Source organism: Carettochelys insculpta, chromosome 11, assembly GCF_033958435.1.
Source record: "Carettochelys insculpta isolate YL-2023 chromosome 11, ASM3395843v1, whole genome shotgun sequence".
NCBI classification, from domain to species: domain Eukaryota; kingdom Metazoa; phylum Chordata; order Testudines; family Carettochelyidae; genus Carettochelys; species Carettochelys insculpta.
The window spans coordinates 27,139,227-27,167,190 of NC_134147.1; the positions used below are offsets into that span (position 1 = coordinate 27,139,227).

General features: G+C 41.7%; 1 protein-coding gene across 4 annotated transcripts in view; it reads right to left on the reverse strand.

Annotated features, from left to right (window-relative positions):
* SEC61A1 (SEC61 translocon subunit alpha 1) overlaps positions 1-27,964 on the reverse strand; it is a 94,963-nt gene that overhangs the window by 63,404 nt on the left and 3,595 nt on the right. For 3 of the 4 annotated variants that reach the window (XM_075005679.1, XM_075005678.1, XM_075005681.1), the window contains exons 2-4: positions 21,358-22,543; positions 18,927-19,197; positions 13,785-13,935 (exon numbers count right to left, since the gene is read on the reverse strand). In XM_075005679.1, coding sequence (XP_074861780.1) covers positions 13,785-13,935; positions 18,927-19,197; positions 21,358-22,427 — 1,492 coding nt within the window. In that variant the 5' untranslated portion in view covers positions 22,428-22,543. Of the gene's footprint in view, positions 1-13,784; positions 13,936-18,926; positions 19,198-21,357; positions 22,544-23,191; positions 23,207-27,964 lie in introns of those variants that run through there. The other variant, XM_075005680.1, reaches the window with a different exon arrangement.

Here is a 27,964-nt window from a genome sequence, read left to right on the forward strand (position 1 = left end):
AAAGAGAAACTCGTTTGTCTAGCTAGCTGGAAGAAAAGGAATGTTGTCTGTTTCAAGATTCCCTTCAAGGCGAGGCAGAGGAGGTTGTGCTGTATGGAACAAGAGTAGGGGTAGATAGGAGGTACAGGAAGACTTTGGATGCAAGTTTTTGCAGTACAGTAATCCCTTGATTTACATGGGGGTTGCATCCTGGGCAACCTCCACATAAGGTGAATTTCGTGTAAATTGAGGGGGATTGGGAGACTGGGCACCTGGGGTAAGGGAGACAGCCACATGGCTCCCAGCTTCTCCTAGCTGTGGGCCACACAGCTGCTTGCACCGTGGTTTCTGAGAAACCGCTCCTCAAGCAGCTGTGTGCCCACCAAGCTCCCCATTTGGTGACCCTGGCACACAGACAGCAGCTTATAGTGCCAGTTCTCCCAACAGACAGCTGCTTGTGGCTGGGAGAACCAGCAGTGCAAGCAGCTGTCTGTCACAGATGGCGGCCTGACACACAGCTGCCGCCCCTGCCCCGCACAGGTAACTGCTCCTGTCAAGGGCAGCATTTGTGAGTCAGGCTGCCATCCGTGACAGGAGTGTTTTTCCCCTGCTCCTATCAGGGACCGTAGCCTGACTCATGGCTGCCACCCTTGACAGGAGTGGCTGCTGCCCCAACAGCAGCAGCAAAATGCTCTTGTCAGGGGCAGCAAAAGTCAGACTGCTGTTTCCCTCTCCTGTCAGGGGCGGCAGTCGCGTTAGCCCAAGATATGCACAACTTGATTGTGTGTATCTCGAGGGTTTACTATATAGTAGTTAAAACTGAAATCTGTATTTTGGATAAGGGTGGTCCTTTGAAGAATTTATTTAAAAAAACTACACCAAACACTCCAAGCAGTTAAGACAAAAGCTGAATGCTTAGGTTGTGCATCTAAATATCTATGCAAAGATTTAGTAGAGATGGGATTTTATAAGATTCAGCCACACACTAATGAAATATTTCAAGCAAATTTTAAGCTAAGGTCCTGTAGACATAGTGATATATAACTGCTTTTGTCAGAAAATTCAGGGTTGGCACTTGCCTGCTAAATGGTTTTAATTAGTACTTCGGGGCTCTTTCACAAGTTCTATGTTATGCTAACAGGTCTGGCAAGCCGAAAGGCTTTTCACTTTTAAGTTAACGGATATACTTTGGGGGGAGATTTTAGTTCTTTTTTTTGGGGGGGGTCTGGGTTGGAAATTATGTAGATCTGAAGAAGTGGGTCTGTCCCAGAAAAGCTCATCACTAATAAATCAATTTGATAGTCTTTAACGTGTTACATGACTGCTGTTTTACTTTGGGGGAAGAGTATCGGAGGGTTAGTCTGGATCTGTAACAGCAACCAAGGGTCCTGTGGCACGTTATAGACTAACAGAAAAGTTTTGAGCATGAGCTTTCGTGAGCACAGGCTCACTTCATACATTTGAGGGAAGAGTCACCGGTCTGCAAGCTGCAACAGCTTGCTATGGGAGCCATCAGGAACTGTCAGAATAGGGTTAGGAACAGGGAGTGGTTAAGCGCTAAGATCCAGGGGAGGCATTGCCTCCCTTTGCCTCTTATACCAGCTGTCCATGGAATACGGCAGGGGTCAGCTACCCCACCCCACCCTCCCCAGCATGCATGTCAACAGTGGTACTCCAGCTGATTTTCAGCAGCCCCACCCCTTCTCCCCCATGCAGCCCAGCACTTGCTCAAAACCATGCTGCCTGTGGATTATCAAAGATCAGCTAATGCCACCAACCACCACATAAAGGTCTGTATCTCAATTTATTTATTAATGAAGCTGTTGCAAGTAGGACTAGTAGTGACTTTCAGAAGTATCGCCAGCACTCGGACCATAGGTCACATTTTGGAGCTCGGCCTTGGAAAAATTGCTGACCCCTGGTATAGCGGAAGGTTGGGCCCAAGCTAGAAGGCTACCTAGCTTCTGAGAGACATAATTAGAACAACAGTTAGGGTGAGAATTTGTATGTAACAAGTGTATTAGGATTAGCTGGTATGTTTTTATTCATTTTGGCTTAGTAGCTTAGCTGGATCTGTCTTCACTTGCAATCATTTAAATCTTATTTTTCATACTTCATAAAAACACTTTCTTTTATTGTCTAGCCTGGTGTAAGAAATTGTTGTGTGGGGGGAAGGGGGGTGGGGGGGAGGAAGCAGCGACTGTTATTCATACCTCCCTTTCATTAATAAAGAGGAAGAACTTATAAGCTTTCTCTGTGTAAAACTTCCATACAGAGTAAGATGGATTTATTAGACTCTAAGCAACTCCAAAATGGACGGGTGGCAGCTGTGACCAATTCTGCTTTTTTATCTGTTCTGGGTGAGAGAAAGGCAACCTGATCGTTCAGTGTAGACTTTCTATAGTGATGCATGTCTTCGTTACAGTCTTGTCTCAACAGGGCTGTGCCTAAGACTATTTGGAAATGAAACTTTGGACATCTGAATTCTGCATTTTTATTAAATGGTGCTTCATACCAACAGCATACTATCTAGGTACACAGTACTCAGCTCTGATTCCTTAACAGTTCCCAGCAGGGGTCAAGAAGCTGGTCTTGACCTATAAAGCTGGGCTGCTGTATCCTCCTTAGCTGACCATGCTCTTATTTCACAAGGCAATGTTTTCAGTCCCTATTGGTCCTTTAGAAGGGTAGTCAGTGACCTCCCAAAAGTAGTATTTCTATGGTATCCACTGGTAGAATGTGAGTAAAAGGGTAGGGTGCAGAAGTATCCACTCCTAGGTGGATCCTTCAGCTGAAAGACAGAAAATCTTTATTATTTAAACTAAAGTTGTGAATGGCACTGGACTGGGATTGCAGTAAGTTTGACTCTGATTAGTTGCCTTTCTTTTCTGAGCATGGTATTGTCGCAAGTGCCTCAGAGGGAGACCACTTCTGGATCTTTCTAAGAAACATCACTAGCATTCTTTTAAACATCTTGAGAATTTTGTAACTACAATAAAAAAATGCAATAATCATGGGCACTGCAAATTTGAAAGGAATGAAAAGGACAATTTGCATTGCACCAGAACAGAATTTAAACCATACATGTAACATTTGCAATGGCCTGTTTTATCAGAAAATCCAGAATTTTGTCAAATAATATAGGAATGTGTGCTGGCAACCCCAGGAGAGCAGACTTTGCAGCATTTTCCATGTACAAGTATTAAAGAAGTAAATTTTAATGGACTATCACAAGTCACTTTCAAAGCCTAGGCTAAAGGCTAGGATATTTAAAAAATTAAATAAACTGTCATCAGATAGTATAGGCCTTAAATTTGACCTATCTAAAAGTAGTTATTTCATATCTAAAGAGTTTTCCCATCTGAGCATATCTAAATTTTTATTTAGACCTTACCAAGCCATTACAGAGAAATCCAATTTCAGCTTCATTCAAGACAAGGCCAAAAATCAATGCTTCCCAAACAGAAAAGAAGAAAAAAAATCTGAAGGGAATAAAATATAATTTCCAAACTTCTAAAAGAGTATTCTAAGCAATGAGGAATTGGAGCCATAGGAGAATGGCTTTGTGCTTCTATTTTAAGATAATGCTAACACTGAAACAAGCTAGCAGATAATGCAAAGCAATCTGCAAACTCCAGATATTGCTAGAGTTGCTTAGTCACAAACTCAGAAGCTGTGTCTACACTAGAGAGTTTTGTCAACAGAAGGGGCTTTCTGTTGATATAACTTAGGGAGTGTCTACACGCATTGGGCATGTCTACATGGAGCTGTTCTCCTGGCAGTTCCATGCTAATGAGCAGTCTCGCAATTGCAAATGGCTGCTCACTAGCATAATCGTGCGGCTAACTAACATAGCCACGTGAGATCTCGCTCCCAGCAGAGGGGCTGCTGGCAGTAAAGAAGCCATGTAGACGTGCCTCTGCCAGCAAAAAACCCCTCTGTCGCCAGCCCCTTATGCCTGAAAGATTTCTGCCAGAAAAAAGCTACATGTAGACGTGCCCATACAGCATTCTGTTGACAGAGTCTTGACAGAACTCTGCATTTGTCTGGACAGTGTTACCTCTCAAAAATTTGAGGAATAACATTTTGTTGACAGAGTTCTGTTGACAGAAGTGCAGTGTAGACACTTCTGTCAACAGAGAGGGCTTCTGGTTCACCAGGCAGCCCTGTTTGCAGAGCTTCCGGTCAGCCATTCTGTTGATAGAGGGCTGGGCAGTCTGGCTGCTCTCTGTCGACAGAGCAAACGTTACTGTTGACAGATGCTTCTAGTGTAGACATAGCCACAGGGAACAGCTCAAAGCTCCTGCACTCAAAGCTCCTGCAATGCCTCAGGAATCTCAGCAGGTATTTGTCTATAAGCCAAAAGAAAGAGGACACAGATTTTGTTCTGCAGAGGCTCACAGCTCAGACCTGTCCTTAACAACTTATATCCACAATATAGAAATTCCTTAACACTAATAAATCTCAGATCAGCCATTGAGCAGAGACATGGCTGGAGATGGTTGAAAACGAAGAAACTTTGTCAGAAGCCACTGTATCCTTTCAATTCCAGAAGGTTCTACCTTACTGACCTTCCTAAACAATGACTTTATGAAGTTGTCAGGAGGGTTAGTGAAGACATGCACTATGGTACATTCAGGGTGCTGAGAACACTCATTTCTACTTGATTTGACTTCAGTGGAGCAGTTGAGTAACAGTGGTTGGCAGAGAGTGGGGTTTGGATGAGGGGAAAAGCTGGCTGAAGCTCCAGTCCACACAAGATTAGGGCTACTTCTACACTCACCCTCTCCCATTGGAGGTGGTATGGTAATGAGGCAATTTGAAGCAGGCTAATGAGGCACTAATGTGCATATTCAGCACCTCATTAGCATAATGGCAGCAGTGTGAATTTTGAAGTGCAGACTTCGAATTGCAGATTGACAGTGTAGATGGGGGCAGCTTTGAAATAAGCGCCCCACTTTGCCATTCCCCTACTCCCACAAAACTTGATTGGAGTAAGGGAATAGCGAAGTGGGGTGCTTATTTTGAAGTTGCCCACAGCTACACTGTCAATCTGCAATTCGAAGTCTGCACTTCGAAGTTCACCTGGCTGCCGTTATGCTAATGAGGCACTGAATATGCACGTTAGCGCCTCATTAGCCTGCTTCAAATTGCCTCATTACCTTGCCAACTCCGACAGGAGAGTGCAAGTGTAGAAGCAGCCAGAGATAAAATGGAAGGCTTCTGGAAGCATCCAAAAAAACCCAGCAGAGATTGGATAGGGGACCTGAATGGGGTAGGCAGCCAAAGGATCCAACAGGACAACATTGGTATGATGGGGGCATGCTTCTCTATTCTGGACTTTCTCCCTTTTGACTGTGCATATCTGAGACTATCTAGAGCGACAAAAGGTGCCACGAAAAACAAATGGCTCCACTGACCTGTAACTCCTGTACATGGCATACGAAGGAGCAGCAACTGCTGTTCCAGACCATAAACTGGAACAGCAGCTAGATGGTTTGTATTACTTTCCCCGCTACCCTGCTGCACCTCCCTGTGGCCTTTTGCCATGAACAGAGTGGGTGAATTCAATCCCTTTCCACCAGCTCCCAGCTTAGTTCTCTGCACAAAGCCTTGACCTTTATGCAGGGAGAGGTGGCTTTCACCCTGGGCGTATTGAACATTTTGCCTGTCATTTTCACATCTGTTACAAAAGAGGACTTAATTCCAGAGCACCGTCCTCTATTCTTGTAAATGCACCATTTTGACATCTAGACCCTTTATGTTATTTTTTCCCCTGGGAGACAGCTCAGATGCCACTGTAGGACTAAAATAAGTCAGCAAAGCCCCCTTTGTGTTCCCAAAGCCATTAATGCTTCACAGCTTTTCCCTATCATGCTTGGTTGGGTCTGCAATCAAACACACTTTCAAGGACACTCTGCCAGCAGCAGTTCTAATGGCCTTAAATTTAAACATGAAGCTCCTTCAGTAAAATAAATATATAAATACAATACATAGTCCTGATTAAGAAATCAGGATTACAAGACAAGCCTTTTGGTGAAAGAAGACAACGCAGGGTAGGTGACGTGATCGGTACAGCCTCAGAATTTCAATGAGATACAGTGCTGTGCCTTACATATACTCACATGCTGTTGATTGGCTGAAGGCAAAGAATATTGCTTCACTTTAGGATGACTCTCTTTCCCTCCACCTCCCCTTATCCTTACACAGTGAGAGGAAATGGGATTTGAGTCACATCCGTCACAAGAACTAAACATATCCAGTGTATTGGAAACAGTAGAGGGAACAGGAGTCTCAAACGATGGGTAAATGTAAATTCGTGGTAAAAACTGAGTAATCAGGATTTTGGGTGGGCATCTCTGTAAAGATGGTGGGTGAGGGAGGGACGGAAGTAACTAGTAATACTCAGCTATGCTGGTGTTTGGTTGGAATGGTGATTAATGCCTTAAAACATTCAAAAATTTAGCTCTTTTATGGGGCTGATGGCTCGGATACAGACCACAGCATCAAGAGACCAGGGTTATGCCCATCTGTGTCACCTCAGCCCTGCTGCTGAAGCCAAAGTTTTCCAACGTGGCTAATTTTGGGAGCCTTTGTTCATTTATAACTTGGGACACATAGGACTTGATTGTCAGTAGAACTGAGCAGCCACAAAGCCTGTTAACTTCCATGAGCATGGTGGGTGTTCCTCACCGAGGGCTCCCAAGTTGGTTGTGTAAAAACATGGGGCTGAAAGTACAGATCATTAAGATCTCTCAAATGGAGACTGTACTAGTTCTCCACCTTCTCATGCCCTTCGATAGCAGTACACAGGCAGCAAAAAGTATTATTAGTCCTTGTTTGAATTTTTATCAAAGAGAAATGAAGATGAATAAACAGAGCAGGTTCACCAATAAAGCAAGTGAAATATAAAGCTGCTTCTCTCCCTCTCTTTCTGTAAAATAATTCACTGTTAAATTGATCTCTGGAATCCACAATGGATTTAATAGCGCTGAACCCTTATGTAACACTTCCTTTCATTACTTCTTAACAGCGCTCCAGCTGAGCATTAGGACTTGCGTTGCTTTCTCACTACCTGCAAACCAGTGCTGCATAATTGGTTTAACGGAGAAATGAGGGAACCATAATGCTAGCCCTGACAGACGCTTATGGGAATGGAATTGAAAACCACCTGCCTTGCTTCACTATTGCAGAGAAAATAGATGACGCAATGTGTCTTCTAGCAAAACATGAAGGAAACGGCTGATTGCAAGCAGGGATGGGAAAAGCAAACGGATGCCAATGCACACAGAAACCACAGATTCAGTTTCAGATTCTCCTACAACCCACCAGTAGCCTCTGAAGGAAACAGTGACAAGTCTCAGAGGGGGAGCCATATTAATCTGTGTCCACAAAAACAACCAGAAGTCCTGTGGCACTTTATAGACTTACAGATTTTTTGGAGCATAAGCTTTCGTGGGCAAAGACCCACTTCATCAGATGCATCTAACAAAGTGGGTCTTTGCCCATGAAAGCTTCTCCTGCAATAAAGCTGTTCGTCTATAAGGTGCCACAGGACTTCTCATTGTTTTTGAAGGAAATGGGGAAGCTTCTTGATAGCCAGAATCAGGCCAAGTTCGGCTCTTGGTTCAACTGCCATGCAAGCTCGTTAAGCAGAGTCAGACATGAAGAGGGGTAACCGAGGGCAGAACTGGGCCCATTATCTGCTTCTCAGAGGAAATCCAGAACGTATTTATGAACAGATGTGTTTACTTTAGAAGCAGCATAATTTATTCAAAGGCACCCTTAATACTGGAGCATGAAAGTTAAAATTTCTCCTTCCAGTTCCTCCTACACAAGCTTTCCTTCCCAGAGAGACCCCTGAGTATCATATTCAAATAAGTATTTTATGATGGAGACATTCAGAATTTAATTGAACCTCATTTAACTGCTTAAAACTTTAAAGAGAAGCTCTCAGCAAGAGCTCAGGGGAAAACTCAGTTTTAATGAGGTGGTATTCCACGGGAAAGAGGATAAACAAAGATTCTTTGATTCCCAAGTCCTTACTAACAGGATTTTTCATTTAATTCCTTCTATATTTTCTTATTTATGAAAGCAAGGATTACGTAACATAAAAACAATGCAGAACTAATACCCTTATGCTGAGGCAATATCACTTACCACTGACCTATATTTCAAAGACTGTGGCTCTTTTGAAAGTATTTTAGTATGAGCTGGTGCATTTGGCAAGTCTTTTTCTAATTTACCCATCGGTCATAATGAGTTTTCACAGTCTCAGATGCAAAGAATTTCTTTTTTTTTTCAAAAAAAAAAGCAAGAGATTAAAATGCATGACCTTAAATAGAGCCTTCCCATCTGGTTTTCTTCCAGAAGTATCTCAATTGGCTGTGTCATTAAGAACACAATACTACTCTTTCTGGGGCTTTCTAACGAATAAAGTTATGTTCCTGGGAAAATATGGAGAGAAAGAGCTAAGATCAGTCAAATGTGGTGAATGGGAGAAAGGATTTTGAGCCTCAGGAAAGGTTGTTCATTTACTTGGAAAGATTATGTACACCATTTAAATAGCATAAAAGTCTGCAGGAACATTATGTGGTGAAACAGCCAGTTCTAAGGTAGAACAGCTAATAAAAGGCACGTGGTATAGGTTCTATAAAATCACTTAAACAGTATGAGTGTTTCTCATATCCCTTACATCAGTGTAACACAGGAATAACTCCATTTAAGTCAGTAGAGTTACAAAGGTGTAAAGTTGATGTCTGATTCAAATCAGGCCTTCTGGAGTGATCTAAGTGTATTTCTAATTTGGAATTTAAATAAAGTACTTTCCATATTGTGACACAGGTTCTCTCACACCAAAAGATCTAGAATAGTTAGTGTCCAGGGTCAGCATGTTCAGTTCCCATTTGGATTGAGAGGTATTCTTGGGCAGTGCCTGCCTAGTCTATGTTCTGTACCAACAGATCTTTTCAGAAATTAACACATGAAAGACTGAAAGCCAGACACTGATCTCAGAATGGTGTGTCACGTTTGAACAATGGCGCTGAAGTCAAAAGCATTATTATAGGGTCACACCATGGAACTGAGAACAAAATCTGAACCTGAACATCAAAAATATTGTTACAGCAATTTACTCAAAGCAAACATGTGCCTTTTGCTTCAGACATTGAGATAGCTACACTGAACTGGATATTGGTCTTAGCTAATTTCTTTAGATATTTATTTCTATTGCAGGTGCACCCTAAAGCCATAGTCCTGTTCATGGTACTGTTCAACCATACAGGAACACATGGACCCTGCCTTAAAAATAATCTCATTTCATTTGGAAGTATGTGTTAAATTTAGTTGAAACGAATTAAGTCCAGCCTGTCTGAAGTACCATTTTTATGAGCTCAGCATTTATTCTAGGACAGGCTATATTCTCTTTCACGTATATATTTAAATAATATGAGCAGCAGGGAGCTCCATGAGCTCTCATTCATGGAGCTGCTTTTTCATCATTGTGTTAAGACAGGGCTTCCCCAGACGGAAGGGGTGGGGATGAGGTTTGTTCCACACACCGTTGGACCTGACTTAGGAGATGCATGCAGGTCTATGGGAACTCATGGAGACACTATTCCTCCAGGCAAAGGCCACAACTTTATTTATATCAAAGATACCGTAAGTGCAGCATGAGAAGAGAGTCGCATTAGAAGGAAGCTAAGCACTGTCAGAGTTTTCATATAATAGGTTTGATCAGTGTCTCCTCAGATCCTTCCTAAAGCAGAGCTTGTAAGGAACCTTGGTCAGAATTAAAGCCACACCCAACATCCGGAATCTTCACAGAGGATTGAGGAACACTACCAGTAGAGTAAATCTCTCCTTAGGGTACAAAAACTTAGCAATACCAGAAGGTAAAATTACACCTCTTTTTGCCAGATCTGCTGAATTTACACCATAATCTGCAGATTTAACAAGTCTGGAATGGCGTATCGAGCCATAATACATAGTGTTGATATCTCTAGGGACACTGTATACAAGGGTCCTTCAGAGTTGTGAGAGCCCTCAGAATTTGGCTTTTGAAACAAATTGGCATTGTCCGTCTTTTTATCCTCTCCAAGTGTTTGACATTCCCTTTGAAACAATGTAATGTCCCAAGGTTCCGTGCTTCTGAGCAGTTTGCCATTCCCCATGACTTGTTATTCTTTGGTCTGCCCATATCAGCCCCAGTTGTTTCCAGTCTCAGTCTCTCATGGATATCATCTGCATGACCGAAAGCTTCACCAACCAGATTAAGAAAGCTTTCAACATGTTCTTTCCACTGTCACAACTTGTCTGTCTGCCTAGCTGGGGCACCATCACAATTGTCTTTAAAAAGTTGACGTATATGCATTTTTGCAGCCCAACAATCTGACAATTCACAAGGTAACAAGCACCTGTCACTGTGGATAAGCCATGGTGTGTATTTTTTGTGTGAAGTTTTAATTCTAAGTGGCATGTGGGACCCAAGTGCCAGAGATGAGACCATTTGTGACGTTAGCAGAATGAAATAGTAATGCCATGACTACCAGGCAGTCACCAACATGTTTTAACACTAGAATTCTTTTGAAGCTTGGAGAGAGAAAACAATTTGCGGTCTTTTACATAGCACTCTCAGATGGTTGCTGTTAGGAATTCTAAGTGCAATGTGTCCTCCATTGCATTGGTGGAAATCCTCAGTAAATCTGTTGATACAACAGTTCCTGAAGTGAATTTAAAGGCCCAGTATGTCCAGAAGTGTCTTTTGATTTGTACTAGAAGTTGTCGTGTTAGCAAAGGTGGTCACTGCCAGCCCCAGCCTACAAAATGCCAACTTTAACTGAAGTGCAGATCAGGTCAGCAGTGCGACTTCAAACAGCATTGCTGTTCTCAAGAGACCTACTTTCTTGAGCAGAGTTTGATCTCAGTTAATGCCAATATAAATTCCATGCAACTTGACTCTCTTCAGTGGAGTTGCTTCCAATTTACACTGTCATACAAGAAATCAGATTCTGCCCTGTGTACCTTTAGTCCAATTTGCTGAGTGTAGTGACAAAATTGTGAATAGACATTCATTGCCTTATTAGCATTAGGATGCTTCCAGCCGCAGTGCTGAGTGGAATAAGGGGACTTTGAAATGTGCGGGGTCCTTTTGAAAAGGCCCCCCGTGTAGCCGCGCTGAGATGCGGGCGTTCAGAAGCATCCTAATGCTAATGAAGCGTTGAATATTGAATTCAGCACCCCATTAGTAATCTTCGAAATAGCCATTAGTATGGCTATTTCGAAGATTTATGCCCGTGTAGACACAGCCTTCTTGTCCTATTATCACAGCTTAAGGAGAATAATTTTACTCCCTTCTCCTAGTAACAATCTTTTAGGTACTTGAAAGCTGTTATCATGTCCCCTCTTAGTCTTCTCTTTTCCAGACTAGCAAACCCAGTTCTTTCAATCTTTCCTCATAGGTCATGTTTTCTAAACCTTTAAAAGTTTTTTTTTTTATTTATGTCTGGACCTTTTCCAATTTTTCCACACTTTTCCTGAAATGTGGCGCCCAGAACTGGACACAATACTTCAGCAAAAGTCTAATCAGCACAGGGTAGAGCAGAAGAATTCTTGTGTCTTGCTTGCAATGCTCCTATTAATACATTCCAGAATTATGTTTGCTTTTTATGCAACAGTGTTTACAAGGTCACCCACAATGTTTAAACCTCCTTTGCTCCTCTTAGACCTGAAATATTGACACAATGATGGAAGAGGAGGTGGGCTTTTAGGTTGGTTCACATGTCATCAGCAGAATTGTTAAAAGTTACACATACAGAATCTATGTTATTCGTGTTGACCGGCAAGCAAAAGAAACAAACCCAACTTGATGCTGAGCAGTTTGTATCACTGATAGTTTTAAGAAGCAGAATACAGATTTTCACTTGTGAAGGAAGCAGATCTTCAGGTCAGGTAAGCAAGAGACCAGGGCAAACCTTGTCACAGGTGGCAAGAATGGCACACATGCTGATTTTCATCAACATGCAAGGCTGGCATTTAGCTCTGCCCCTCCTTCCCCATGCAGTCAGGAACTTGGGCAAAGCCATGCAGCCTGTGGATGAACAAAAGACCAGCTAATGCTACCAACCCCCAATTAAACAGTAAATCTCTGCATCTCAATTTATTTATTAATGACGCTGTTGTAAGTAGGACTATTAGTGACTTTAAAAAGTATCACTGGCACCGGGATCATACATAGCAGTCAAAGGGTTGAATTTCAGCTCTCCATCTAGGAAAGGCTGTTGACCCCCTGGGAGAGCCATAAACACGAAACTCCACAATGCCGCTCTGACAGCCACTTCTCAGACTAAAATTGCACTTTTAGCAAACTTATACATTTAATTCTTTTATTCACAGTGATACACATTTCTTGCCATGTGAAATTTTAAACCAAGGTTGCTGGATGTGGTTTTTCCTTTACTAACCACAGCTTTTCAGCAAGCTTCTCCTTGTTACAGTAGCACATTCACTGCCTAGAAGGCTGCCAATTTATTTAATCAAATGTATCCCAAGACTTCTCTCCCTGCCTTCTTTGTATCATCACAGAATTCCTGGTCTTGATCTCAGGACACTTGTTCCTGAAATACATGAATAGAACCTTTTTCTTCATCGCTATTCCTGCTGCTGCTTTTACTTATGCACTAGATGGCCTGCTTCAAGCTTTCATTATTGTACCTACCACAGAGGAGTGGACTTAATCTATATTTGATCATCTCAAAGCACCTTTGAACCTACACAGACAACACTATCTTTATCTGATAACATGCTGAAGTTCAGCTGCCAGTGACCCTCAGCAATAACCATCTTCCACTTTTTGATGCCTGTTCCTGGCTAAGTCTATGGGAATGGCCCAGTTCTGCAATAGACAAGTATCTCTCTAAACCAAGATAAGGAGAGGGTAAAAAAGACATTTTCCTCCTCTGCTACCCAAGGATATTTCCCTCATATCACTCCCCTCTTGGAAACCCTCTGCTGACTGCCCCTAATACATGTCACATACAGTTTTTTCACCCTCACCTCCAAGGCCTTGTGCAGTTAAACTCTTGCTTATAATTCTGCTCTCATTACTCCCCTGTCTGCTGTCTTCTCTCGTTTCAAGTTATGTATTTTTCCTGTTTTTTGGGCTAGGGTTTTTTGTTTTGTTTTGGTTTTGGTTTTTGATCCTACACCATTCCCTATGCCTGGAAGACTTTCATTCTATTTTTGCACTAACTCATCACTTTTTCTTCATTCTGATTTACCTTTATTTTCCAAGATGTTTGATAGTAGCTAAGCGGCTGGGAATCTTCCCATTGATGTTAGTGGAAGCTGGAATGGACCACAAAATGAAAAAAAAGGATAATCTTGATGTTGAGGCATGAGAGTGGGAAAGCTGGGATCCAGTCTCTCCTCTGCCAGATTGCTACAGCAAGTTACCTTTCCTTTCCATACTTCAATATCTTCAGCTGTAAAATGGTAGCAATAATGCTTCCCTACCAAAAGGGTAGTTTTGTGAGCCTTGATTCACTAATATTGAGATCTTCTGATGGGAGGTGTTACAGAAATTATACTAAACCAGAGCAATAAAGTTTCATTTCAATTTCACCTAACTTAACCTAAGAATACAATTACGAAATAATGAAAAAAATAAAAACCCTCTCTCTATTTGAGCCGTTATTCTTTGGCCTAAAGTTGAAAACAAAAGGTGTAATCTTTCATTTCACAGAAGCAAATTGCTAGAAAAAATAAAAAGTGGCTGTGCTATCGGTTAAAAATTTGTTTTCTCTTACCCAAGACATAAATCTCACTGTTGACTACAGCTGTGCTGAAACGATATTTGGAGTACTTCATTGGTGCACGCTCTGTCCATTTGTCTTGGCCCGGGTCATACTGCAACATTCTGTTACTTAATCGATCCAGCTCATCGTCAGGGAGATCCATCTGTATGAAATATGACAGCCATATAATAATACAACACTTGGAGCCCTCTGGACACGCCTGCATGCAATTAATCACAGCAGACAGCTGAGCAGATAAATAACATAAACACATCAATTATAGCTGTGAAGTGATTCATACTCACTACGATTTAGCAGCACCCATGACTTGTGGCTGGAAGTGCATTGTAGAAGGCAGATGAATAACAGTGCATTTATATTCTATAGCAAAAAAAAAGCTGAGGACTTGGGTAATAACAAAACATCTATGGACACAGCTCTGACAGAACATAGCTCTTTTACAAGTCTTCTGTGAAGCTCCAAGAATAAGTCAAAACCTTTTTTCAACACATTTCTTTCCTCCTGAAGCCAGAATGTCTATTTACTTGCTTACTTATCCTGTATCATGAATTTTGATTGGGTACTTTAAAGGCAGCCCTAAGAATCTTTTTATGTACAATATTTGTTCTGAATTAACATAGATTTAATAAACAATTATTAAAATTGAACTACTGCTAAATCTTTCCATTTTATAGTTCAAAAATAAACCCCTGGCTTCCAACCACATCTTTGCTCCCAATCCACTCCAACACCCACTCCTGCTCCCTCTGTTCATCTCAGTCTTCCTCCCCATTTTCTCCATCTTTTGATGTTACACAAGCAGCTATAATTATGTTTTCAGAGGCCGGCACCTTTAAATGTAAGCAGTCTGTTGTGGGGGAGGGCTCTGAAGTATTTCAGGATTAAGGGTTTTAATGAGAGAGAGTGAACGCACACATACTCTGCTCACTCATGGGATTGTTATATTTGTTCTTTTTTGCTTGTTGTTTTCCTTAGGTTTTGACTACATTACAGTTTTTAGTGACATGGCCATGTCGATACAGGCATGTTGCTCAAAGTCAGGCAGCATACCCACTGTATTTCAGCTCTTTTACTGACAAAATACTTCCACCCCAAGGAACAATATTTGCGTTGTAAGCAGGAGAGCATTCCTGTTGACAATGCACTAATCACAAGTGTACTTTTTGTGGCAAAACTTTTAACTTCAAGCATGGCAGGCGGTGGGGAGTTGGCACCTCTGAACAATAAGAGTTTTGTCATTCAGTTGCCAGTATAGACACAGCCATAGGGCAGGAGTCTGCAACCCCAGCACAGGTGCCAACAGCGGCACATGAGGTGGGCGTTTAACCCCACCTCCTCCCCAATGCAGCCAGGAGCTTGCTCAAAGCCAGGCCACCTGTGGATGAACAAAAGAGCAGCTAATGCTACCAACCACCACCTAAACAGTAAAGCTCTGCATCTTCATTTATTTACTAATGAAGCTCTTGTAAGTAGAACTATTAGTGACTTTAAGAAGTATCATCAGCACATGGACAGTACATAGAGGTCAAAAGGTCAAATTTTGGCACTCCATCTCGGAAAGGTTGCTGACCCCTGCCATAGGGTATGCCTAAACTTTGCAGCTTTTAGTGACAAGGCTGCATCGACAAAGTCTGTTGCTCAAAGTCATCGTGCATGAACACTGTGTGTTGCCATTTTTGCCAACAAAATACTTCTACCCCCAACAAACCAGGGCACCATTTCAGGAGGGGTGGGGGAGTAGCAGCCACGAGTACCAGGAGATGAAGGGTCCCTCCTTCTGGGTCATGGTCCCCATGAAGAGCAAACCGTGACCACCCTTCCTCAGAACTGCCTATAATTCCTGTGACAAGTTGCTACCTGATGAAGTCCTTCCACAGGGGCCAGGAGCCACTGAGCTTTGGCATTCATAACTCTGCCCCTTTGCAGCCTCTCTCACAGAGGAACTTTCTTAATTTGTTTCCTTTCCTAGTGAGTGACCTCACCAGGGCCCCCTTGAGAGCTTTGGCCTGGTGGGGACAATTCCCTTCCCCAGAAACATCTATTCCCTAGCCCACCCCCAAAGGGAGTAGCTTCCTTTTATTATGCCTAGGTAGTATCCTGCCTAATTAACAGCCTCCAAGTTATTCGGTGAAGTAATTAGTCCTAGATGAACCTTCGCTGCCTCATGTTTCCCTTGTGGAGCCTGTCAGAGGTAGACTGAGTCGCTGAATGATTTGGAGGACCAGCTACCCTCTGGCAGTAGCCCTTCAGAAAATCCTTCTGTCTCATTATTAACAACTCCCACTTCCATATGTCTGATTGACACTTACTGCACTACTCCAGTTTTTCCACTGACGTCAGTGTGGGCACACCAGTGCAGAACTGGAGTAATGCTGTGGTGAGTCTGGCCCTCCCTCTCCTGAGCTGTTGTTATTTGCCCTGTGTTGAGTTTGACCTGTCTTATTGCAATCGTAAGGTCTCAGTGAGCAAAGCATATGTCTTTGACAATGAGCTGTGAATTGACATGTACACTTAAGGTTCTGTAGATGATGCGGGCAATTATTTTCAATGGGGAGGCCACTCCAAGGTTTTGGTAAGCAGCCAAGGGCCGCACTTTTCTATGGAGGGGATGCAGGGTCTGGGATGTAGGTGGGGTGCAGAAGGAGACTGGGTTACAGCAGAGAGTGTGGGGTCGGAGAGGGAGTTTGGGTGAAGGAGGGGGTTGTGACCTGGGGCAGAGGATTGGGGTGCAGGATCTGGGAGAGGGTATGAATGCAAGAGAGGATTCTGTCCTGGAAGGGGTGTAGGAGCAGGAGCAGGAGCATTGGACTTAAAATCTTTATTTCACTGCTATGGCTGATGCATTCTGACCTGCGGAGGTAGACTCTTATGTAACTTATCAGTTAACGCTAAACTCCTCGTCCCAAACGACTGTATGCATAGATACCTACAGGTGCAGGGTCTGTGAGGGAGTCAGATCTGGAGAAGAAGATTGGGGTGTAGGGTCCAGGAGAGGGAATGGGCACAGGAAAGGATTCTTGCCTGGAGGAGGAGATGCAGGGTCTGAGAGGGAGCTGGAGTGCAGGAGCGGGTGGGGTGACAGAGGCAGGTTCTGTCCAGGATGCACTCTCAGGCAGGTTCCCCTGCATGCCAGCAGCCCCAGACCACTTAAAGTGGCTGGATGTTCGATGTGGCTCTCTGCACTGCGGGGGAGGCTTTCCACATTGCTCTCTGGCACAGCAAAACCTCTCAGCGGCTATTGGCTGGAAACTCGCCAATGGGGGCTGAGAAATTGTGCTGCACTCTTCCCGCCCCCAGCAAAATCTGGTTTTTGGCCAATAGGAAATGAGAGATTTTCCTGGGGGCATAGGCAGTGCAGGAAGCCCTGCACCTTCCCCCTGCCTCCCAGAGCAAAGGACCAGCAAGCTGCTTTGAGCGGTGCAGCTCCACAGTTCAGGAATAGCTGCAGGCCAGATTACAAGGATTGATGGGCCAGATCCAGCCTGCGTGCCATATCGTGCCTGCCTGCGCTCCATAGCAATGCTATATCATTAATGTTTGTCAAGGCTGATGGAGTGAGTGCTCATGGTTGTACATATATAAAGATAATCCTTAACTTCAGGAGCTTTAATATGCTTTCATACTGCTCATTTGACAGTGTCATACCTACACCCTCTGTGCTGGGAAGAGGAATACTAATACGGAAGCAACACAACTACCACTGGGTCACTGGACTTAAAATCTTTATTTCACTGCTGTGGCTGATGCATTCTGACCTGCGGAGGTAGACTCTTATGTAACTTCTTATCAGTTAATGCTAAACACCTCATCCCAAACGATTGCATGCATAGATACCTACAGGGGATTTGGCACAGAAAGTGCTAGTTGGCAGGAATCAGTTCCCAGGTGTCTTTATTTTTACCAGTCTTGGCTCAAGCTTCAGGACAATAGCTTCTCTAGCATTTTTCTCCCTCAAATTTAGAGAACTATCAAGCTAGACAAATGCTTGTTGTCTGTCTTAACATCTCTCTTCATTATATTACAATGTACCCAGTTTGAGATTTTAGTGCCATATTATTAAGTATGTTCTTATATTTTAATTATTTAAAAAAGGGAAAATGCCTTTGCTCAGCTTCAGTGTAAGTCTGACTCTCTCACCGTTCTATTGCCTCCATAGGGATTTGCATGCTCAGAATATTTTAACAGATGCAAATTGTGTTTGCTGAACATATTTTAGTTTTAAATTTTTAAACACTAGTTTCTAAAAAGCAGTCCCAAACCAATGAAATCTGGTCATATTTTAATAGCCTACAACCAACACCACATATTATACATGTCTTAAATGAAGGCTAACAAAATTTTTGGTGGGAAGTTGCAGTTGTGACAAAACTAATTTTGCGTGTGTGTGTGAGAAGCATCTCTTTTCCACTGGCAGTTTTTACTTTTTGTAACAAAACAAACAAACAAAACCCCCTAAACACATTAAAACAGAAAAGCTTTCCAGAGACATGGAACTGAGCTGTGACGCTTGTATATGAATTTACAGCTGAAATTTACCAGTTTATAGGGTTGGATTTTGGTTTCTCGTACAGGCTCATGTCTTAGAATCATAGAACCGTAGAATTATAAGGAACCACAAAGGTCATCTGGTCTGACACCCTGCCAAGGTGTGGGATTTGTTGTTTCTTATTTAAATACAACTATTTGCAACTGATAGAAAAGTTAAAGAGGACAAATAATTAGTGAGATGTGAAAGTGCCAGGCAGGAACCAGGTATTATCATCACCACAATTTCTTTTTAATTAATGTTTAATTGAATTAAAAACTGAGTGGAGACTTCAAGAATTACCCCCATCACTATTTAAAACTGGAAGGTAAGTGAAATTGTGTTTTGACAGGATGCAGTGTCAATTTTTCCTCACTGAGAAATTCTCTTTGAAACAACTGTCTTTCTTAGAGGTAGCACATATAGAAGATTATGTAACATGGACATTATTTCCACTTAGCCTGCTTGATTTTCCCATTAAAGATGTGGGAGAAATGAGTGCAATTTATTTTTTTGCTTCCAAGTGAGGTATATTAACTATGCAAGAAGAGCCACAAAGTTATGTTAGCTAGCTCCTATACAATCAAATCATTAGTGAACTTTTTTACCTGTGGTGTCCAGCCTCCCATCACATAGAGTTTATTATTTACTGTTACCACAGCATGGCAGGCCAGTTGCAGTGGAAGAGGTGCCACGCTTCTCCAGCTATCTTGCTCCATGGAGTACTTCTCAACAGAGTTTGTCACCAGATACTGGTTTTTCAGTTTAATTTGTCCTCCAATGACATACAAGTCATTGTGAACAGTGCCCAAAGCATAGAGCTCACGAAACTGAGCAGCGCATAAACTTTGCCAAAACCGGTTTCCTCTATTGTGGTACCTGTAGGACAATCCAAAATTAGAAACTGTGGTTGGGACAAGAGCTTATCAATTTTGTATTTAAATCACCCTTCTCCACTTTCAGATGATGTTACAGTGACAATCAAAGTTCTTTCTCTTGGCAACAGGAAAGAAAAATTTCTAACCTTGAACTCACTGGGATTAGTCTTGTGTGTTGTTACTCACATGCTTAAGTGTTTGCACGACCAGTACTTTAGTGTGAACATAAGAATAATCATACTGGCTCAGAGCAAAGATCCACCTTGCCCAGAATCCTGTCTTCCGACAGTGGCCAATGCTGTTTGGAATGAACAGACCAGGCAGTCATTAGGTGACCCTTCCCCTGTCACCCATTTCCAGCTTCTGACAAACAGAGGTCAGGAACACCATTCTTCCCCATCCTGGCTAATAGCCATTGATGGACTTATCCTCCATGAATCTATCTGTGTCTTTTTTGCATCCTGTTAAACTCCTGGTCTTCACACCATCCTCTGGCAAGGAGTTCCACAGGTTGACTGTGCACTGGGTGAAGAAATACTCCCTTTTCTTTGTTTTAAACCTTCTAGTCATTAATTTCATTTGGTGACCCCTAGTTCTTGTGTTATGGGAATGAGTAAATTACTTTTCCCTCTTCACTCTCTCCACACCAGTCATGATTTTATAGACCTCTATCAGATCCCCTCCACCTACTTGTCTTTTTTTAAACTGAAAAGTCCCAGTCTTTTTAATCGCTCCTCATATGGCAGCTGTTTCAAACCCCTAATCATTTCTCTTGCACTTTTCTGACCATTTTCCAATGCCAAGATATCTTTTTTGAGATGAGGTGACCACATCTATACAAAGTATTCCTGATGTGGAAGTACTATGGACTTATACAGAGGCAATACGATATTCTCTGTCTTATTCCCTTTTAATTTTTTAGTGATTCCTAACAGTCTATTTGCTTGTTTGCTGCTGCATCTTGAGTAGATGTTTTCAGAGAACTATCCACAATGACTCCCAAAATCTCTCTCTCCCTCTTGAGTGGTAATAGCTAATTTAGTCCCCATCATTTTGTATGTATATTTGGGACTGTTTTCCAATATGTATTATTCTGCATTTAACAACATTGAAATTCATGTGCCATTTTGTTGCCCAGTAACCTACTTGTGTGAGCTCCTTTTGAAGCTCTTCACAGTCTTTTTTGGACTTAACTACCTTGAGCAGTTTAGTATCATCTGCAGCTTGTCCCCTCACTCTTTACCTCTTTCTCAAGATCGTTTATGACTACCTTGAAAAGGACTTGTCCTGTACAGACCCCTGCAGGACTCCACTCATTACCCTCTCCACTCTGAAAACTGATTTAGGAATTTCATTCTAGACTCCCCAGTTTGAAAATGTTGTCCACAATTAAAGTATCCTTATTTTGTGTGATCTGAGCACTCCTGATTTCCACTGCACTCAGTGATAGCTACAGTAGCACCTCCAAAACAAATTGCACATTTATTTAAGTGCCTAGTTATGAATTTATGTTCCTCATTTTCGGCCCCACATTTACAGATGTTGGCTTCAGTTTGTAATTAATCTTGATTTTGGCAAATCTCCCACTTTCCTCAATGTGAATTTATCTGAGTGAGGCCTGAGTAAAAACTGAGTGAATGGTTCAATTTATTATTATTATTATTATTATTATTATTATACTTTAGCTCCCATTTAAAATCAGCATAGTACAGTTAAAGCTGGGTATAGATTCACAGATGACCAAATTCATTCATTAATTTTCATATTTCAGACATCAGCACCACTATGAAATAAATCATCTGGAGGAAGGGTCCAGGATGAAAATACTAACAAACTTGAGACCTTTGGGTTAGGGGAACATGAAGCATATGGAAAGAGATTTAGGACCAGATCCAGATCATTTTACTTGTTCCATCTAAGTCAGTGGGCCTTCTCATGAGTAAAAGGGTCAGAATTTGGCTCTCGTTATAGAAGGTGCTGCTTCAGTGTTTCATGGAGAGGAATGGATAGGCCTTCAACAAATTGCTTTGGGTAACTGAAATCAGTATCCAAACATATGAGGAGAAGAATGCTTTCTCTAGTGGCTCATTCCTGGAACATTATTTATAATTTAACTTCAGAAACAATTATCCATTTTTCCCTCCCACTTGACAATACACACCTATAAATTTCAATGTTCTTTGTTTTTTGTCTAGACATCTTGGCAGCACTGGCCTCCCCTGCCACAATAATGTCATTGTTCTCAGTGACCACACCGGTGCACACACATCCTAAACCCTCACCATACTTTGGGGAGGAAATGAAATAAGTCTTTTGGGTTGCAGGAGCGTAACAAAAACTGGCATCTGCATAGCTACCACGTCTGGATCGAATCCCAAAAGAATTATTGCCGATGCAAAGTAGAAGACTGGTGGTCTCCATGCCATAACGAAGACTGAGAGAGGAGTGATTGGATTTCTTTATAGTTTCTAATGCTCTATCAATCATATCATGGCATTCTGAATGAGACAGAAGCACCGTGTTCCTTTTCCGAGCTTCCACTAGGAAAGAAGGACATACAAGTTCCAGTCTAACTTGCTTCAGGAGTTCAACAAGGTGCTCGACGCGAGATTTTCTGCAATGGTTCACCCATCTGAGCACCAAGTCCAAAATGCTCTCCTCCCGGGATACGTTCAGATCATCGGATCTTATGAGACTCAGCAACTGCTGTGCTTCAATCTCTAATATTTCTTCATGCAAGCTCACCTCAGCGAAGTGCTGATACAAATATTGCCTCGCTTGATCAGCCAAATCTTCTGCCCCAATGTGCTTTGCAAAATAGCAGATCCCCACACAATTGGAAGCATCCATATGGTCCATCATGTACTTCTGACATATATTGAAAATGTCTTCCATCTGCATAAAAAATGCAGCAACAGCAACACCTTGCACGTTGAAATTAGTCAGGTGCAAATCTGCACTGTACATGTAATTGAGTATTATGGACACACTCTCTGCTGAGATGTCATAGAGGACCACTTCTCTTTGGGTGCACTCAAGCAAGCCACAGGTAAACATGGCTTTGAAATAGGGACTGAAAGCAGCCAATATCAGTTTATGGCAGGGAAACTTCTCACCTTCTGCTACAAGGACCACATCAATCATTTGCGTTAATTCTTTCATGCTGTTTAACTGATCCAGTAAAGTCAAGCTATGCTGCTGCTTTCTTTTCCCTTCAGTCTTGTGATCCATGATAAAACTCCGAATTTTCTACTTTTCAATTTCTTCAAGAACTTGCTTGATTTTTGGAAGGGTTACTTGCATGTCTGATTGATGTAAAAGTGACATGCCTTCATCATCAAATATTTCTGGGGGGAGGAAAGCATATAATTTTCTTATAAGAATAAATCCTCTCACAAATTAATTTTGCTGTTAATTCCTAATGACAATAAGGATTTCTAGAGGACTTGAGCATGTATAACAGTTTCATTTTCAAACAGAGCATGATTTCAAGATGAGGATTATATTTTTTCACTCTCAGTTTTGATGCCTGAACCAATGAAATAGAGTTTTCATTTTCCATCTAAAATTGATATATATTTTAATATTCTGACTGGTCACTGACATTTAATAGAAAAATATTGCACTACAATTGTGGTCTAATGATGTAATGCATGCTACCAAATATGTGTAGAATTGTTTAAAGAGATCTAAGAGATTAAATATTACCTCCCAACTGGAACTAAAATTAAAGCACAAATCCTCAAGGCCTCATTCAATCAAAACTCTTAGTGACATCATATGTAAACATCTACCTACTGAACTGAAAATCATACTCTGTGTTTCTGCTTACCCTAGAATCAGTTATTGGTATTGACACACATCAATTGAGCCTATTTTGATGTATGCTGTCAGGTTAAAAGTCAGATTTTTATTGACCTTACCTATGTGACAAATAAGTTTTACACCACAATTATTTTAAAAAAGAAAGAAATTTAAAATTTACTTATCATTACCTTTTACATTTATCTCAGCCTGGATTCTGAGAGTCAGCTGGTCAGTTTCTTGTCTGTTTTTTGGCCATTTAGAATCACTTTCAAGCTGTCACAGGCAAGCACAATGTTGCAGAATTTACCTTGGAAACTCTGCAATCCAGTGGGAGTTCTGCAAGTGCAATTAATGCAGAGTTGATCCCTAATTAAAGCCTCTTGCCTGCCTTGACTAGTTTTAGAAATGATAAAACTCCAAGGGAAAAATATACTTTCAACAACTATAATTTTATCTCTTCTTTTTTAACCTGACAAGTCACAGATCCAAAAATTAAATACAAAGGGCCTTATTTCAGACAAGTTACACTGGCAAATAACTGGAATAACACTTTGTGAGTCAGTCCCCAAACTTATGAGACAAAGGCCATGTCAAATAATCTTTGGGGTTCTGGGATTTTTTCCTTTTCTCCCCTCAGTTTTCTTGTCAGTTAAAGAAACCCCAACCACCCCCACCCCCTGCTTTCAGAGTTATCCTTTGTGGTTTTCAGCTGTCTCCCTTCTTAGGGCCTGATCCAAAATCTATTTAAGCAGATAGAAAGATTATCAATAACTGTAAGAGGCTGTGGATCAGGCCTTCAAGTTTCAGTTCACACAAACACCCCCACCTAAAGAAACGCAGTACTCCATGCAGATACTGAATGTCATCTGAGAGTTCAGCTCTCTTTATTCAGGCAGCTTGATCATTCTGAAATCATCTAGAGTATCAGTGGAACATTTCAGTGCTCACTGTTCCTAAAGACCTCAGCAGGAATTTTGGCTATATAAGGGCTACAGAAAATGGGTCCACAAGGTTAACAACAATAGTGGGCTTGATTCTCCATTGCTTTGCACCTGGTATAGCCATTTACATTTCTTTGGCACAGGTGTAAACATGACCACCAATGCAAGTGAATGAAGAATTTCAGTTTCACTACCATTCAGCAAGAGAGTAAATAACTGTATATAGCACAAGGTAATAGAGATTCAAGCCCACTGAGCCCATAGAAAGGGCCTGTTTCTCTGCTCAAATGGAGGGCAATCTATTATAATGCCTCTTAAGTCAAAGGAATAACACAACGCAATGACAATGGGCAGACATTGAGTGGCATTTGTCCCCCTCTGCATGAGGTTCAGCTCCCAGCATGCAAATGGGTATTGAGAGAAAACCCCTGCACTTCCGTCCTCCCACTAGCAGGGCAGCGGAGAGACAGCCTCCTACTCAGTGAAGTAGCAGAAACCACCCTGCCTCCCCCTGCTGGCAGCCGTGGGTTTGAAGAGAAAAGGTGGGGCCAGCAGAGAAGATGTCACTAAAGAGAGGCGCTCACATGGCAAGGGAGGGGAGGAGGACCCCAGGTGAGCCGGAAAAAGTCTTCAGGACGTTGGTAGAGAGCCAAGGGAGCCAAGAGATTGTTCTTAGATTTGAGCATGGTAGGGTTGGGATGGGGTCAGGAGAAAGAACATTGCAACATGTGGAGGGAAAGCAGAAGAAAGAGGTATGGAAGGAGGGAATAAGGCTTATTTACCTCCCTACCCCTCACCATTACATCTGAGGGCCTCCACTCTTCCCAAGTGTTTAAAAATATAGGCCTGTCTGCCTGCACTGTGTAACTTAACCCATTGAAGAACCCGGTTAAAACACAGCTATTCCTCATATGATGGTTATGAACTTAAAATAATGCAATCTGGTCGTGTTGTTGGACGGGGCCTAGGATTCAAAAATGGGCCTGAGTCTGCACTGTGTTACACCAGTGTAACTCTGTTTAGTGCTGATTTGTACCATGGTATATGATGGGAGAATACAGCTCATGTTTCTAAACTGTGTGGCAGCTTTTCTGAAAGCGTTGTAAGTAGTCAATGACATAGTGGTTTGATGCCATTGATAGTGACCTCAGATGGTATTTTAACCAAATATTATTTGCCTACTGTATCTTAACATTTATCCAGAACAAAAAATAATGTGAAAGACGTGGTGGTTTTGTAATCTTTGTGCCCTGCAACTGCTTCTGTTCAGTTTAAATAACTATGTCTGGAGATGTACCAGTCTGAGGGGAGAAAGAGGCCTTGTAAATCGGCCTAGGCCAATGCGTCTGTATCAGTCATGTCTAGAGGCATGGGAGTTTTAACACACTTTTTGTTTGAAGTGTGATAATGAGACAGTTCTGTTACAGAACTGGATTAAGGACTCATGTCACGGGGCAAGTGAAGAGAGACCATAAAGCTGTGCTATAACCATTGTATGAAAACTGTTATAAATGTGGCCATAAATCCCACAAACACTTAGGACTATTCAAATAAGTAACATTATGCACAAGCAGGATCAGGATCTCAGTCTGCAGCTGTGCTGAGAAGCTCCCTGAAGCATTCACAACAAGACTTTAAGCTCACCTTCATTAAAAAGAAAACATCAACATGAAAAAAAAATATGTTTGAAATGACCAAAAAAATCCACTAAGGGGATCCTAACAGCAGAATCCATGTTTCTCAGTAGTGCCAAAAGCTAGAAATAATAACTATCTCCCAGGTGAGGAAGGGCTGTGCAGCTACAGTAGTAGCCTCAGGACTGGGCATTCAGTGGTTAAGTTGTTTGCGTAACTAGTCTTCTTTCTGTTATAGCTAGGTGTGTGCATTTCTTACACTGAACTTACTAGAAAAGCCAGACATATTTAAAGAGTAGTATTTTCTTGGCTTTATCTATTTTTTAGTTTTTCCAAGACTTGAATTCAACACAACAAATATGAGCAACTGATTACTATGATTACTGTCCCACATTTTAAAAATGTATCTAGAAAACAAAGCATAACTTCATAGTCTCTGAGGGCCAAATTTCTAAGCTTCTGACTCAGTTTTTACTCAGTGGAATGAAATGAGAGCTTTGCTGAAATAAATGCTTCGTGGAAAATGCAAAAGGACTTCAGGGTTGAGGCCTGTGCTTTTAAAAGGTGACACTGTAATCATTTTTGCTGTCTACGTTAAAATTGACTATTTGAGAACCCATTACACTATTGGTCTGTTAGGTGACTTCACTGAGTTCTTTTGATGGTGGGCTTGTAGGATTAATTGGGTCTTAAAGCTGAATACAAAATTATTTTTTAAGTTGGAGTTATCTGTTTTTTTTGTACCTCATTATGATGAAGGATGAAAATTACTCCAGTCTTAACTGCAGAGTTAACACTTTTTAAATCTGCAGTTATAATATTTACCGCTCCTTATAAGACGTGTGCATTTTTTTAGCCTTCTCCAGTCAAAGATCTCAAAGTGCTTTCACAAACATTACTGAATGAAATCTTGCAACTCCTTTGTGAGGTAAGATTTTCCCCTATTCTATGGATGAGGAAACTTTGGCCCAAAGAACTGAAAAGTTACTGAGGAACAGTGAAGATGAACAAGGAATACAGCTGTGGAGTGGAATCCTTTCATTGATTTTCTGTGGGACCAGAATTTCACTCTTGTGCTTCACCTACAAAACCATCGTTCTCTTCTTGACTCTTAGTTTAACATTTCATTCAGGTAAGGTAATTGGAAGGACATTACAATTCTCTCATACACTACTGGAAAGGTTATTAAAAGGATAATAAAATGGTACTGCTCTGCTTTAGTTTATAAAGGGAAAAGATGTGTATTAAGGAGAGGATAGGTGGGACACAAATATAAATTGCAGTGAGATACTATATTTTTATCAAGCAAAGGCTTTAGGTGTCATTATAAAGCCTCCAGTACAATGCCTGCCTGCTTTGTCATGTCACCAGAAGCCCAAAATATGCTTCTAGCTTTGTTTGCTGCTTTCATATTTTAGGTTGTGAAAAATGGATCCAATGGTAAATGTTACCTTATTCCATAGCAGCATTGTTGATCTTCCACATGTTGTGATCTGCTTAGTTTATTTTTATTTTATCTGCTTTGTTAGTCCAATTTAATATTATTCTTTCTGCAGAGCACATTAGTAATAATCGTAATAACACATAACATTATGAAGACACTAAAACTCACTATCTCCAAGGCTCTAGGATGCTGCACGAACAGTTAAAAACATAAATAAATACACAGTTGGGATCTCAGAACCTTGAATTCCAGCTTTTATGAAGCTATCGCAATGTAAGCCTCCTCTGTCCTCAAGGCTCAGTGCTACTACAGCCCCTTTGTGCCCCTGCAATGCCAAGGGACGGTACAGCAGTTCGACCCCCTGCCCCACTTTCCTTGGGCAGAGACATTTCTCAGTTGGAGTAAAGTCAGCATTATGAGCCTGTCATTCCTTCTTAGCACTTATACAGATGGCATGGCTGGATTATCTCTGGCCTCCACAATTCCAGCTAACAGAATGAGCCTTTGTGGAAGATGGCAGTGAGGCCTTGTCTACGCTACCATCTACCCTACACTCCCCATTTGATGTAACCTGTGCAACTTCAGCTGCGTACATAGCAAAGCAAAAGTTGACATTCTTATTGCAGTGTCTTCTGTGTGATAAGGTTGCCAGGGGCTGTTCTCTTGTCGACTCCAGCTACTCATTTCATCCTGGTGGAGTACCACTGTCGATGGGAGTGTGCTCAGAGATCATGCTAAACTGAGCGCTGGTGGATCGATTGCTGTATCATCACTCCTCTGCATAGTGAAGACATCAGGGCTACGTCTACACGTGCAGCCAACATCGAAATAGTCTATTTCGATGAATAACGTCTACACGTCCTCCAGGGCCAGCAACGTCGATGTTCAACTTCGACGTTGCTCAGCCCAACATCGAAATAGGCGCAGCGAGGGAACGTCTAC